The sequence below is a fragment of the Pempheris klunzingeri genome, chromosome 5 (assembly GCF_042242105.1).
Source record: "Pempheris klunzingeri isolate RE-2024b chromosome 5, fPemKlu1.hap1, whole genome shotgun sequence".
In the NCBI taxonomy this organism is placed as follows: Eukaryota; Metazoa; Chordata; class Actinopteri; order Acropomatiformes; family Pempheridae; genus Pempheris; species Pempheris klunzingeri.
The window spans coordinates 17,250,366-17,264,327 of record NC_092016.1 but is presented as its reverse complement, the minus strand read 5'-3'; the positions used below and the strand labels follow the sequence as shown (position 1 = coordinate 17,264,327).

General features: G+C 40.1%; 1 protein-coding gene across 1 annotated transcript in view; it reads left to right on the top strand.

Moving 5' to 3' along the window:
• furinb (furin (paired basic amino acid cleaving enzyme) b) overlaps positions 1 to 13,962 on the top strand; it is a 67,843-nt gene that overhangs the window by 41,463 nt on the left and 12,418 nt on the right. The window contains exons 7-8 of the mRNA XM_070831181.1: positions 8,903 to 8,991; positions 11,551 to 11,723. Of these exons, the coding sequence (XP_070687282.1) occupies positions 8,903 to 8,991; positions 11,551 to 11,723 (262 nt within the window). The remainder of the gene's footprint in view (positions 1 to 8,902; positions 8,992 to 11,550; positions 11,724 to 13,962) is intronic.

Here is a 13,962-nt window from a genome sequence, read left to right as displayed (position 1 = left end):
AGCAGATCTCTGTTTGCCTTATTATAATTTGGAGGCCTTTGATGTGGGGATTTTTTTTCCCTTTCAGATTGTCTGTAATAGCTAATATTTTTCTCCAAAGTGAATACAGACGGATGAAGAAAATGGTATTAATTTCTCAAAGCACAAACAATTCAAGTCACCTGCTCACTGCCTTTGTATCTTCTTCAAAGGTACTCGGCCACACACACACTGTGTCTGGACCTTAAACTTCACTGTGTAGAGCTGTTATCTTTTGTAAGGAACTTTTCACAGCGATCCATTAATTGAGATTCACATGCCTCCACTGTAAGACTTTGTACTGACGGCCTTTATTAGAAAAGGACTGGCATGCGACACAGCCTTGTGTGTCCTTCAGTCTAAACCAGCACCTGAATACTAAAGTGACTTCAACCCAAGGATAGAGGAATGAAGGAAGAGGTGTGGTGGCTAATCTGGCTGATGGCACTGAGAAAGACCAAGAAAAGTGTTTGCACGCTTCTCAGATTGCTTTGTCCTTGGAGGCACGTGGCTATTTGTTTCTCTGACCATGAAAGTGCTTCTTCAGCAGAAAAATGCTGGATAGGAAAATGGGAAATGCACCAACACCAGTTGCTGCAGAAGACACATAACTTTATCTAATTTAATTCTTCATTTCTTATGACATGATAGTCAAGGTCAGGCAGACATCCACTGTGATAGATAGTTGGTGACTTTTAGTCAGGTTCATTTCATTTAATCCAATTAAATGTTTTTGAAATGTTTTTCTGTTTGAAAACACCAATGGTCACTCATATTAGTAAATGTGCTTATGGATGAACAAATATATAATATATCAATGATCAAACTTGTTTCTGAAAAACTAAACTTCTGCAGAGCATCTCTCATGAATAAGCATTTAAACTTTAGTAATATTAAGTTATTATTAAAAAAAATGTAATTCTACTCATTGAAAAATCTTCATTCCTCAGCAGTGGTTTCGTGCTAATTAGAAATTAATTAATGATTTCATCTTTTTCTTAACGCATCTCAACACAACATTTTAAATGTGTGAGTATTTTGTGTAAGTTGACCTGAAAAAGTATATGCAGGCATTATGTCTCAAAAGCCAAAAGCTGTAAATGTAAATGCTCTATTTGAGCATGTGAATGCAAATGAAAATGTTGTCTGTCCTGGGCAAATCCACAACCTTGCCGTGCTTGCGCTGCATACATATGTTAGTCTGTATTAAAAGGATAACCCAGTCATCAAGGAGGCGATGCAGGACAAGTCTGACTGAAGGAGAGCACAAATCAAAGATGACAGCCTCTCCCTGTGTCGTCTGCTTTAGCGCCTCTGTTACAGTGTTTGACACAGCAGGTCGCACCTGCGCTGCGTTGACTTTGTTGATCACACATTTTAGAAGGCTGCATTGCGTGGAACTGACATTCCTCATGCATCTGCATTGTTCTTATGTCAAGTATGTTTTGACATAAGAAGTAGCTTTTTCCTCAGTGGTTTAAGGAGCAGAAAACATTTCTAAATAGACAAGCATTTGTCGGTGCAGTACTTGTGTGGCTAAATAGCAACAAACTAAGTAGTAAACTCTGCTTTCAGTTAAGTAAAAAGTGAACATACTTTAGTAAAAAGGAAAGCCCTGTTATGAAACTTCATTTGTCATTCTGAAGCGTACACTTGACAGGTTGACAAATGTTTTCCTCAGACTCTGAGGTTGAATTTCGACAGTGTGAATGGAGAAAGTAGGGTAGTGAGTGGGGGACGTACACAAAAAAAGATATTTTCTTTATTTACTAGGGCCATCACATGCTGCAGATAAATACCCTCCACTGTTTACACTGAGTTTACCAGTTATTGTTTACAAAGCTGCCTCCCTTTGTCAAACCTGAATAATGCTATGCTGCTGCACGACGTCTTGTTAATTCTGCCACGGACAGCTTGTTTATTTTCAAGCCAGCCAGCCAGACTTTTCGAAGGTGATGTTGGCAAGGACCTCACTCTTAAACCCGATTCCACTGGCTTTCTGTCTGCTTTCCTGCTATTATTTCTGCCAAAGAAACATATTGAATTTGCTGTTTTCAAAAAATGTTGCCAACCCCCATTCGACTAGATTTACTAATCACTTAGATTAAGCATAAATTATTCTGCTATGTTGACTGGATGCTGCTGAATATGAAGTTTAAGCAGTTGTGTCTGCAGGGTGTCCAGTTTAGTCCAGTTTAGAAGTGATGTTGAGCAGTTTGTTTATTTTTTATATTAGGTTACTTTAATTACTTTTAAGCCATCTGAAATAATTTAAACACGCCTCCTTTTTTTTAACAAACTTTGTCCAATTCGTTTCCTGTTGCCCACACTGATGCTGTGCATCCTTTTGTTTTCATGCATGTCCTTTTCAGACAATTTATGACCTGGCAATAGTCATTTTCACCACAATAGCCCCATTAAAAGAGTTTCTCTCCCTCCATGCTCCATATAGCAGAAAAATCTTAAAAACTTAGATTTTGTTCAGAGCACATCTGTTACTAGGTTGCCTCACAGTAATGAAGACATTTGGATTTCTTCTTTGTAGAGTTAGATTTTTTTTCCCAGTTACTATGCTTATATTTGCCTGATGATGGACTAACAACTTCTCCAAAGATTTCCATCATCATCAGCCCATATTGTAAAAAAAAAAAAAAAAAAAAAAGGAAGTCGTCACAGCAGGTGGAAATAAAAATAATCTAATGTTTGTGGCGCAAGTCAAGACAATAAAATCTGGAATTTGAAACAAATTGATCTGCTGATCGGTTTTACAAGGCTGGAGCCAGCACCCCTGTGTTCGGCTACACAATGAAGAGATCTACTCGTCACACTCTAGTATAACCATTTGAACAGACCTGCCCGAGGCCACAGCTGAGCTGAGCTGAGCAGAAAATAGCCTAATCCTTTTGGCAGCTCCAATAAACGGACCCTATTCAGTCCCTCTAAAAACAGATATAAACCAACAAAGCAATGCCAAGAGACAGATCCTACAGTTAAACCAAGCATGGGTTAGACATCAGTCGCACTTGGTGATGCATATTTTATACAACTCTATACAACACAAACACAACATGAGTGTGTGTGTGGCAAAGTGTGTGTTACAAAGTATGTTGTGTCAGCGTTGGAGAAACAATGTGCTTTTCGCAGTCATCCTACAGTCGTTTAGGTCCCCTCATTTACTCATTAAGTTCTGGTGACTTGTTCAGAGTAAGACTTTTGTATAATGTCTTTGTGGCTCTGGAGATTTCTGAGGTTTCTAAAGGGACCCTGCATGAAAAACTAGAGGTGTGGAGTTTGTGTGCCTTCTAAAGGCTCTCTTCTTCCAGAGTCTAATGAATTGACCTGTCAAGTTGCATTATGGGAAATGCAGGATCCAGTGTTTTTGGAGCTTGACCCAACAAAGGACTAAAAGTAAGGACACTTGTTTGATTATTTTTTAAAACATGTCTCTTGTGAGTCCCCTAACTTTAAAGGATAGCAACACTAAATCACTGGGGCATCGCTTTAATGTGGATTTATAACTTTGCATTAAGGGATATGCATGTATTTACGCCCATATCAGACATCAGCCTCCTCAAAAATGTGCATACACATAGGGGCAACTGTGCCTCCAGAGATACTACATGGAGACAGCAAGAATTGTGAACATAGGTTGCTTGTGTTGTTCCTCCAAGTTTCCAGTGCCGTAATGTATAGATTGTTGACAAAAAAGATGGAATGAGTAACGCAAACAAAGACTCTTGACAGTTATCTGCTTTCAGAAACCCAGCTCTCTGTCACAGTGAATGAAAGATGGTAAATACTTTGACTGTAATGAGACAAGGCAAACCTTCCCACTGTCACTCATACCAAAAAATAAATAAAAGAATGTAAACAGTTATTGTGTGGAATATAATTGGACCACGATACAGCCTGACCAAATAGAGTACATCCATCTCATGCTGCAATGCTGATATCAGCTGATGAAATCCGACAGCGACCTAAAAATCAACACCTAAGCTGCAAGTATGTACAGCTGAACTCCCATTAACAACTTGTGTCAAGTATACATCCAGCTCTGGTTCTAATGCAGCTCCTGTGCTTAAGTATAATATCAAATTTTACCAGCGGCTCATCATCTCATCCCAAAGTGTGGAATTAGCCATGTGCAAATAAGCACGGATTTTTGTTGATAATCTGTTGTTGCCCATGTTAATTATGTAATTAGCTGGGGCATGTGTAAACATTTTGGGCGAGGTTCTAGGTTCTGGCCGATTTACAGTATATTGACTCTGTATGGTGTGTGTGCTTACAGTGCATCATGTCCAGAGAGATTGTGCTGGGTGACATGTCGACATTTTCCAGTAAATGGCAGGGCAACGACTTGACCAAATATGGTGCCTTGTCCTGAGGAAGAGAGATAAAAGCATTACCTCACTCGGTCCCTTTGCTCCTTCTGATAAGATAAGGGAGGTCACATTGGCTGTGTGAATAGAGCGTCTCTAGTTCAGCAGCCTTTTATCTAGGCTTCGTTCAAGCTTTGTTGGGTCTCCCCACAAATTGTCTTTTGGACAAAGCATGTGGCTTTTGCCATCCTCCAGCTCACATACTAATGATTTAATTACAATTATGTGGCCACACTATTTTCAAAGCGCTTTGTTGTTATTTTACACTCGTCTTTTTAACTTTAACTTTTCAAACTCCACTTAAATCTGACCTCGCGAGTCGCTGTGCGTGGCACCTTCTGCAATCTATTTAAAATGGATTTAGAATGGAGGCATTCGGTTAAGTGTCTCGGAAATCATCTAATTTCATGGACATTTGACAGATAAAATTGTGGCCTCGTCACAAACCCTTTTGTCTGCTCTGGCACATCTGAGTCTCCCCTGGATATATTAGGCTGTCTGGCTGTTTTAGCTGAATTCAATTCAGGCCAATCACTCATCCATATACTTACACACATGCATGTGTAAGCAGATAGTATTCAAACCAGCTGCATCTTGGTGTGTACAGGCTCTCTATAAATGTCTTCCCTGGCCTCTGGCTCTGTGTTCACTCTGCCCGTCCTGGCAGAGTACCCTGCCTGGCATCACATCTGTGACCACAGTTCCTTGGTCTGAGGATATGTGCTATCTGGAGCACAAAAGCCATTGTTACGATTCTGTGGATGATACAATAACTGTACGTGCAGAGATCTGCAGCTAAAGGCAGTGCAGACCTCATGTCAAAGTTTAAAAAATAAGGTGTCGCACCGTGTCAGGTTGGGTTGTGACTGTTTGGTTGAACCACAGCATCGCTAATTAGACATTAAAAAAAACTTCAATTCATTTCAACACCAGACACAAATTCAGAGCATTACAAAAAGCAAAGGTGTGAAGCCAAGTTAGTTTGTGTGTTTTTAAACAAAAGTCATTGACAATTAGCACTGCTATTTGCAATACAATTGAACTGCAAATTTCTGCACAGTGCAAGCATGTAGTATTTTGGGCCAAGCCATCTGGCTGGCCACGGTGCTGACTTTGTGTGTATTTGGCCGGTGTGGATGGTTGCAAGCTCTCTGGCCTGTGTGTTAAAGGATAGTGAGAGAATGTGTTCCCATTAGAAATTAGGGTTTCTCTGTGTTTAATCACTAGCGTTTTACCACAAGAACATAAACCGCACTGCCAAAGGAAATGTGACATGTATATTGTTGTAAAATAAACAGGTGCAGCCCTAAAGTTGTATTTATCATTTTTAAGTTTTATTTTTCCTTGAAAAATTGGAACCTGCACTTGATCCCTGCACATTAAAACAAGGACTGATGTGCAGCAGTGACCCAGTGCTACATTAAATTACAGCGAAAGCTCTTAAAGTCTTGTTTGTCTACAAATCTAGATCTCATCTACATTTGTTTTTATGTTTTATGTTGAGCAGGTTCTTGAGAATATAAAAATGCAGTAGGTTAAATTGTGTCTGGTATGTCCTGTGTAGCACTGATGTCCAACTTTCTCATTAAATAGACCTACACCCTGTCATCTACTACCAACTTAAAATCTTCTCATATTTTTGCAGTTAGGAGACGCATATTACTTACATGGTAGTCACTCACAGAAAGGATAGTGGTCTTATCGTTATGCTTTTTTCTGGCTTGAAATGACTGGCAGGCACCATTCAGCCCCCACTCTGCAGTGTTTTAACACATAATAACATGATTGATTTGTGTGGACGAGCTTGTGGAGCCAGTCAGTCAGACATTGTCAGGCATGCTGTGCTGAGCTAAAATGTAATGAGTGGGCAGGTCTGTTCCTCTTTAGAACTCTGACTAAACAATAGATACTAAATAAGAGGTCCGTACGCCAATGTGCAAACAGAGATGTCCTGCTGCACACAGATCAACATATCTTGAATCTGAACAACTCCGACCATGGACAACACTTCAAGCCTTTTCATACGGATACACATATTTCTTTAATAAGCAGATAAATTGAATGATTTGCGTATGTGAATTGTAATGATTCTCTAACGCTTATTTGGTCATTACAGCATTTACAGCTGAACTGAACTCAAAAACTGCTGCTGCAACATAAGCTGCTAAGAAACAGGCTCCCCACATACCATAATGACTTTCAATTTAACCCCTGGGTACTTAGATTGTTCTTGAGGGAGCCGTCAACTCCCCACTGACTCCTGCCATTTACACAATATGAAATGAGCTAGTTAGCAGTAAAACAATGTGGTTTAACCTCTTGATATCAATGTCAACGTTTTAATTGCGATTGTGATGTATTGCACCCTGCCATATGTGGTGCCAAGGTCCTGTAAGGGCATATCTGTCAGTGAAAAATAAGCCCTGTCATGCCAGTTGATTACTTGTTTAAAATTCACTTAAATGCTTGTAGTTGTTGACAGCCCGGGTCATGTAATAAATTATTTGTTAGGAAGCAAGATTCAAATGCAACATTGTTTTTTACCATTGATTTTTCCATGTCGTCCTTTTTATGTTCTGTGTTTTGTACTTTGACGTTGCAAATCCTGAGCTTGTTTAAAAAAGTAAAAAAAAAAAAAGACAGAAGAAAAATTAGAAAGAAAGAAGCAGCGATCCTCTTCTAAAATGGTTTAGAGTGAACAAAACTGAGAATTAGCGGGTGGGTAATATATCACAGAGCTACACAGAGTCTAATCAGGATCCCAGCTGGAGGCGTAGCCGTGCTCTGACCCTGTGAAACGACTTTGTCCTTTGCCTCATCGTCAGGGAGGCTGAGAGATCAAATAGGAAGTAATTTTTTTGGCTCTGTCAAAATAATACGGTGGATGGAATTAGCTTTGTTCCAATAATGTTCACACAGCATGTCCCAGAGATGGGTGTGAAACTGTACACCTCCTAATCAGATATCTGTACTGTAATCAGGAGAAAGTCTTAACGACCTGTGTTAAATGCCAAATGCTCATTCTGCTCCATCTATTCGCAGTCTAATCTCACCCAGAAGTCGATGAAACAGACAAAATCCATTTCACTAACGATTATTCTTTTGCCTGGAATGATGCAACCCCGTAAAGGTTTCAATTTGAACTTTTCATTTTCTTTTATAAGACCAGATCTGTGGTTGATGAAGCCGGGTTTTTGGGTTGGAGTGCTTTGTGTTTGTGAAGTGTTTGACATGTAGACATCCCTCCATGGGGTACCTGTCTCTGCTCTGAAACCCAAGACTGGCTGAAGGTATTAATGAGGACTGTGTGAATAATTCATGTACATCGATAACATCTCATGTCTCATTTGGAAGGTCTGTGGCCAGTGAGTGTCAAAGTAAAGTTTCAGACAGGCCTTTGTATTTGCTCTTAGGTTTCACCTCGGTCATTTTTGATTGTATCCTGTAACCCCACAGCCTGTTCGACAGGAGAGAAGATTCCCAATATTTTTTTCTCAGAAACTGAGCACAAGTGAAAAAAGGATTTCTCTGAAGTGGCTGTGTGTAGCAGAACAGGGTTATGGAAGCACTGTTTATACATTATTTTACTCACAGGAGCATAGATCTCAAACTTTGTACATGCTGTGATACAGCTTTAAAGACCTGGTCAAGTTTACTTAAAACTTGGTTTAAGATACTGAGTATCTCTCTATAACACTGAATATTCCTGACAAAATAAGCAGCAATCAAAGTCCTTAGAGAATTTAACGCTCAAAACTTAAGTGAATCTGCTTCTCTGTGTGGGTGTGTTTGCAACACAACAGCAGCAAACAACCCACTGTCATCAGATTTTGATAAATAAAGATGAAACCCTGATTAGTGCTCTGAAGTGCAAATCTCTTTTTTTCCAATTGTAAAACTATAGACAGCAACTGTGCTGTAAATACAACTAAAAGACAAAAACACAGATATGGAAACAACCACAACTGTTTCTCTAATGCTCCACACGATGATTTGATTGTTGTTTGATTGTTTTGATAGGTTTTTATACCTGAGTTTGTTTGTTGATTCTTATTCTACATCACACCTTATATTATGGTAAGTCCAGTGTGTCCTCGGTGCTAATAATTGCACATTGTGCTCCCCATAAAGGTCGTCGCTTGCTGTGTTGTGCTGAATTCTAAAGCTATTAAAATGAACGGTCCTCTTATTCAGAGGGCATATCAGGCTTTCTGGCACTTATTGTTACAACTCTAATATGAATCTGCTGCAGTTACAAAAGGGCTACAGGGTTTATGCTTCTCTTTTGACTGTGGTATATTTTTAGCAGCTCTTCAGCTACTGTATTGTTAAAAGCGGAGCTCAGTTCAGTGAGCTGGAAACACTTGCTGCTTCTTTACCATCAGTATTTAGTTGATTTATTGTGATGGCCCTACTTGATGTGCATATTGTTTCTTTGTTATGTTCCTCCTTTTCTTATTATTCTCCTCCATGACTTGGTCTTTGACTCTTTTCTCTTCCAGACATGGAACTCGCTGTGCAGGAGAAGTCGCAGCTGCAGCCAACAACGGCGTGTGCGGTGTAGGTGTGGCCTATAATGCCAAAATTGGAGGTGAGTGAAGCGTGACTTTGGGACTTTTCATTTTTAATTAGAAATAATATTAATTTGAATGAGTTTGATATTGTATTCTTTTGAAACGATGTGCACAATAACATTCACATTCAAACTAATTAACGCAGAATTTCTTTCAGCTTGGCTCACTTCAGTCTGGGTGCTGAATCAGAGTCACAAATTTAGCTGTCTCTTGACATTTTAATATACACCCAGTAACAGATTGGAAACCTGACATATGATAATGGGTTTTTTTTGTTTGTTTGTTTGCCCATTGACTATTTTTTACTCAACTGATTGACTCCCTTTTGTTCAGACGCACAAGTGAACGTGTGTGGCAGAGATGGGCAAAAACTCGTAATGAGATGTCTTTGATTTATTGCATCAGAGCGGGGCAGCTTTTGATTGTTCTCTGCAGGTTTTCCTCTGGAAATGAGAAGATCATTGCTTCGTTAAGACTGCCGAGTGCTTGTAAAACAAATAAAAGTGTCAGTCTCGTGACTCTTAAATACCTAAAGATATAAACAACCGAACGAGTGTTTTAATGTCTCATCTCAAATTACTGAGGCCATGGCTCATATTAAGACTCAGCCCACCTTTATTTGGCACTTGGCCTGAAACTCTAGTCTTTCTTCCACCAATTAGATAAAAAGCAAGTTGAATTTTAAAGGACTTGTTGTGTCTTTTGAGTGATGAGGGAAAAACCTAAATTTAGAATTATATTAATGCCAAGAAAACATCACAGTCCAGTGGACCTCTTTTCATCCCACTGTGTAAATCATCTACTGGTCAACATAAGACTCTTAAACGGCAATAAAGCTGTCAGCATTTACGGATATGCATTAAGAAAAAAGATATCGAAAGAGGTTCTTTTAAATTAAACCTATGACCCCGAATTAAGTCTGAAAGGATTTTTTTGGTCTTATAAAAATGTTTGGACTTGATAAAGTATTTCAAGGAGGCTTTTAGTAACTTTTGTCACCAAACAATCTGTCAATGACATGATGGCAGCCAACAAGACTCAGCGGAGCCTGTGGAGCCCTGAGCACTCCCGTTCACAGATGTTACTCATAACTCTCCTTCTTTGTCTTCATTACCATTCATCTCCCGATGGAGCCGCGCACCAGCCCTGTTCTCATAAATTACTCCTCTGTGAATCTGTTCACGTCACGGGGGCAGTGAATTGTTTATAAACAGCTGCGATTTGCTCTCAAATACCAATAGCACTTGTGTGTGTGCATGCACGTGAGCACGAGCCTTCGCGTTCGTTGGGACACGTGTGTGTATGTTTCCTCAAGAATGATTAGTGATTGTTTAAAATCTGTAATTGACCCTACTTGGCTCACTCTGTGTTTCCTTCCAGCTACTGTACCTGTTTTCCTCCACCAGCACTCACACACACACACACAGACACACTCATAGCTGCCTTCCTACCAGCTACAATTGACTCACTGGAGCTGCAGGGAAATCGCACATCAGCGTCTCAATAAGGAATCGTCAAGCGGCAGGAAGTTCATGAGAATCGTTACGATTAAGTGATTACGCTGCAATACAGTCTGTGGATAATGATCGCCGAACAAATATTGTGCTCCATGTCACATGTTTCATGCCACCAGTTATGTTCTTTTTTTTTGTTTGTTTGTTGTTGTTTTGTTTTTTTGCTGCTACTCAGTATTCAAACTTGTGTTACAACGAATCCCTCGCCAACAGTGTAATTACTGCTTTGGCTACACCCACCTTGGCATGTGTGTCTGCCCGCCGGGCCAGGCGGGTTTGTCTTGAATGGATTATTACAGTCTTAATGCGGACGTCGTCAGTCGTAGTGTTGCTGCTTAGGTCCGCGGGTCATCTCCTGGTAATGGACCTTATTTGAGGGGGTTCATTTCATGCCTCTCTACAGCTATTAATGTTCAGAGGAGTGATCTGAGGCTGCTCACTTCAAAGGCACAGACAGGGTTGTGTTCAGGTATGATGAAAGGTGACATTTGCTGCTACCCTGTGGAAACCGCTGAAGGTTCTGGGTACTGTCGGCTCATCTATATCTATGTGAGTGTGTATGTGTGGCTTTCTCTCCTCTGCAGTCTGCAGTTAGATTTGTCGACTTGTCCTTTCTATGTGTTTGCTGGGGTCCGAAAACGGCCTTTCTAGGTTTGACAGCCATCTGGGTTTTTGTTTATGTGTAGTATCTATTCAAGCAGCATCTGTGGGCGAAGCTGTGTGTGCTTAGTCATTAAAACCGGAACTCTGTGAAGTCTTTGGTTTTTGCTGTGAAGTCTTTTGTTTCTTCTATTTTTCTGTTTGTTTGCTTTTGTGGCAGAAGATAAAATGGGAATTGGTCCGACCGATTTCTTTCAGTCTTTTTAAGTTTTCTCCTCTTGTCATCTCGTGATGTGTTTTTTCCCCCAAGTTTTGTCACCTTTCTTCCTATCTGAAGCTATATATATATTCATACGCTCACAATCTCTTTACCATCTGTCAGTCTGTCACTCTTTCCCCACCACTTTTCACGTCTCAGTGTTGGTAACCTTATCTGCACTGTATTGCTTGTTCACCATACAGGAGTTCGTATGTTGGACGGGGAGGTGACAGACGTGGTGGAGGCCCACTCTCTTAGCCTCAACCCTCAGCACATCCACATTTATAGTGCCAGCTGGGGCCCAGAAGATGATGGCAAATCACTGGACGGCCCTGCCAAGCTGGCTAAGGAGGCTTTCCTCGAGGGAATCACCAAGGTCAGTCAGAGCATTAGCTTGGACTTTTAATCTACTAATACCTTCCCTGTGTCTTACTCCTAGCATCACTCTCAAATTCACATCAGCTCATGGCTCAGGTTTGTAATAATTTGACATTTTGGGAAATACACTTATTCTCTTACTTTTCTTGCTGAGAAATAGATGTGAAGATCCATACCACTCTCATGCCTGTCTTGTAAATGTGTCACTGAAGGCAGCAGACAGTTATCTTAGCACAAAAACAGGAAACGGGGGAACAGCTAACCTGGCTGGGCCAAAAGTAACAAAATCCACCTAGCACTACAACTAAAGCTCACTAATTAACACATTATATCTACCAAAACAACAATTCGCCATTTTACTGGGATTATGTGGCAGACTATTTCTTTGCCATTCTAGTGTCAAAGTAATTTCTTCTACGGTGTTTTCCATTACGTTGCCTTCCACAGTTAGGGTTAAAGCACAGAATAAATTATGGTGTAGCAGAGATAAGTGGTCGCGGTTACGGTAAGGTTGAATTGAGTTAAAGCAATGCAGAACATGACAGGGTGGACTCAGGTTAAGGTAAGAGGAAACAGACTTCGACATGACACCAGTACCAGTAACGCCCTGTAGTCTCTGATGGTGGCCTGGCAACTGGTCCAAGCCAAAAAATTATATGGCACATAACCTCTTAGTAAAATGGTGAATTTCCATTTTTTACAATTGAGGTTTTATACAGATTAAACGTGCTACATACTACACATACATTTTGTCACCTTTGGACAGAGCTAGGCTAGCTGTTTCCCCCCAGTTTCGAGCCTTTATGCTAAGCTAACCGGGTGCTGGCTCCAGCTTCATATTTTCCATACAGAGATGAGAGTGGTATTGATCCTCTCACCAAACTTTCAACAAGGGAGTTCATACTGTACAGTAAGTATATTTCCCAAAACATCAACTATTCCTGCTTAAGCTACACATGGAGCAATTTCTCCCATGTCCGCAATAAAGGCTGTCGGAAATTTGAGGTCTGAAAATGTTCCAATGTATACTGTCTCACCGCATCAATGCTTAATGGAAGATGTCTCTCTGAGATGTACTGTAGAAAAGGACAAACTCAAGGTGAGCTTGTTAATTGCCATCTGACTGGTCCTTTAGGGGTTGGCTAGAGTAAGGCATTAAAGAGAATGACATAGTATCTAAGGCTAATGTCGTCATTCCTCATGTGTCGGCATGCAACCATACTTCAAAAGATGTTAGCGGAAGACCTAAATGATAAATGTTAGATGGGAGAAAATAGAAAGGGAGCAGCAGGCACAAATGCAGTCCAAACGTTAGTTTCAAAGACTGCCGTAATTAGCGTATAAATGTATGAAACTGCAGATTTTCTGCATTCATATGTCACATCCCAAAATGTGAAATGATGCACGTACCATGATGTGTTAGTGAGGAAAAATTGCCTGACAGCAGCAAAACAGGACCTCTCTGGTTCAGCGTGTGTTCTCCTGGCTGTGAGATAACCCCTGGCACTCAAGTGTTATCATCTGGCCGCTGTAACCTGCAGCAAAGGCAGCATCAGGTCATAAATTGGGCTGGAAGGTTTAGGAATGTTAGCCAAAGCTCTTGTGTCAGGATTCATGTAGCAGATGGGTTTTTTTTTTTTTTTTTTAATCTTTTGTTGATGTAGGAATCCATTAGGAAAATTAAATGGAAAATTCTATTAAAAAACAAGCTCACTTAAAGTGTGTGGTCAGATCAGATAAAGGTGCCTTTGTATACTTCTGAGGTTAGAATATGATTAACTATGCCAAAGAAAACAGCGATAAGGAAGCAGAGATTGCAGTATTTGTATGTTTGTCAGGACTGTGAAGCCAAAATACTGGAAGTGATGATGTGACAAGAGTTTTGTGTTTTTTTTTTTTTTTTTTAAAGCAGCCAGGGCAGACTCAAGCAGGCAGAGAGTAGAACAGACAGACAATCACATTTTTTTAAAGACAGTTGTAACAAAACATTCTAGCTGCATTTCCCATCAAACAGATTTTTTTTATGTTCCTTTTTTTTGTAGTTTTGTGTATCTGTGCAGAGCCGTGAGGGAGGAAAGAAGAGATGGTATACTGCTGTTTTCTCTCACTTTATTATTTTTTTGCTTACTATCAACTGTTTCATTGTTCTTGCTCTCTGTATGTGGGACGTAACAGACGTCCCTCCACTTTCTTTTATCTGTTCCTTTCATCAAAATCATTTCTTAGTTCTTTGTTTT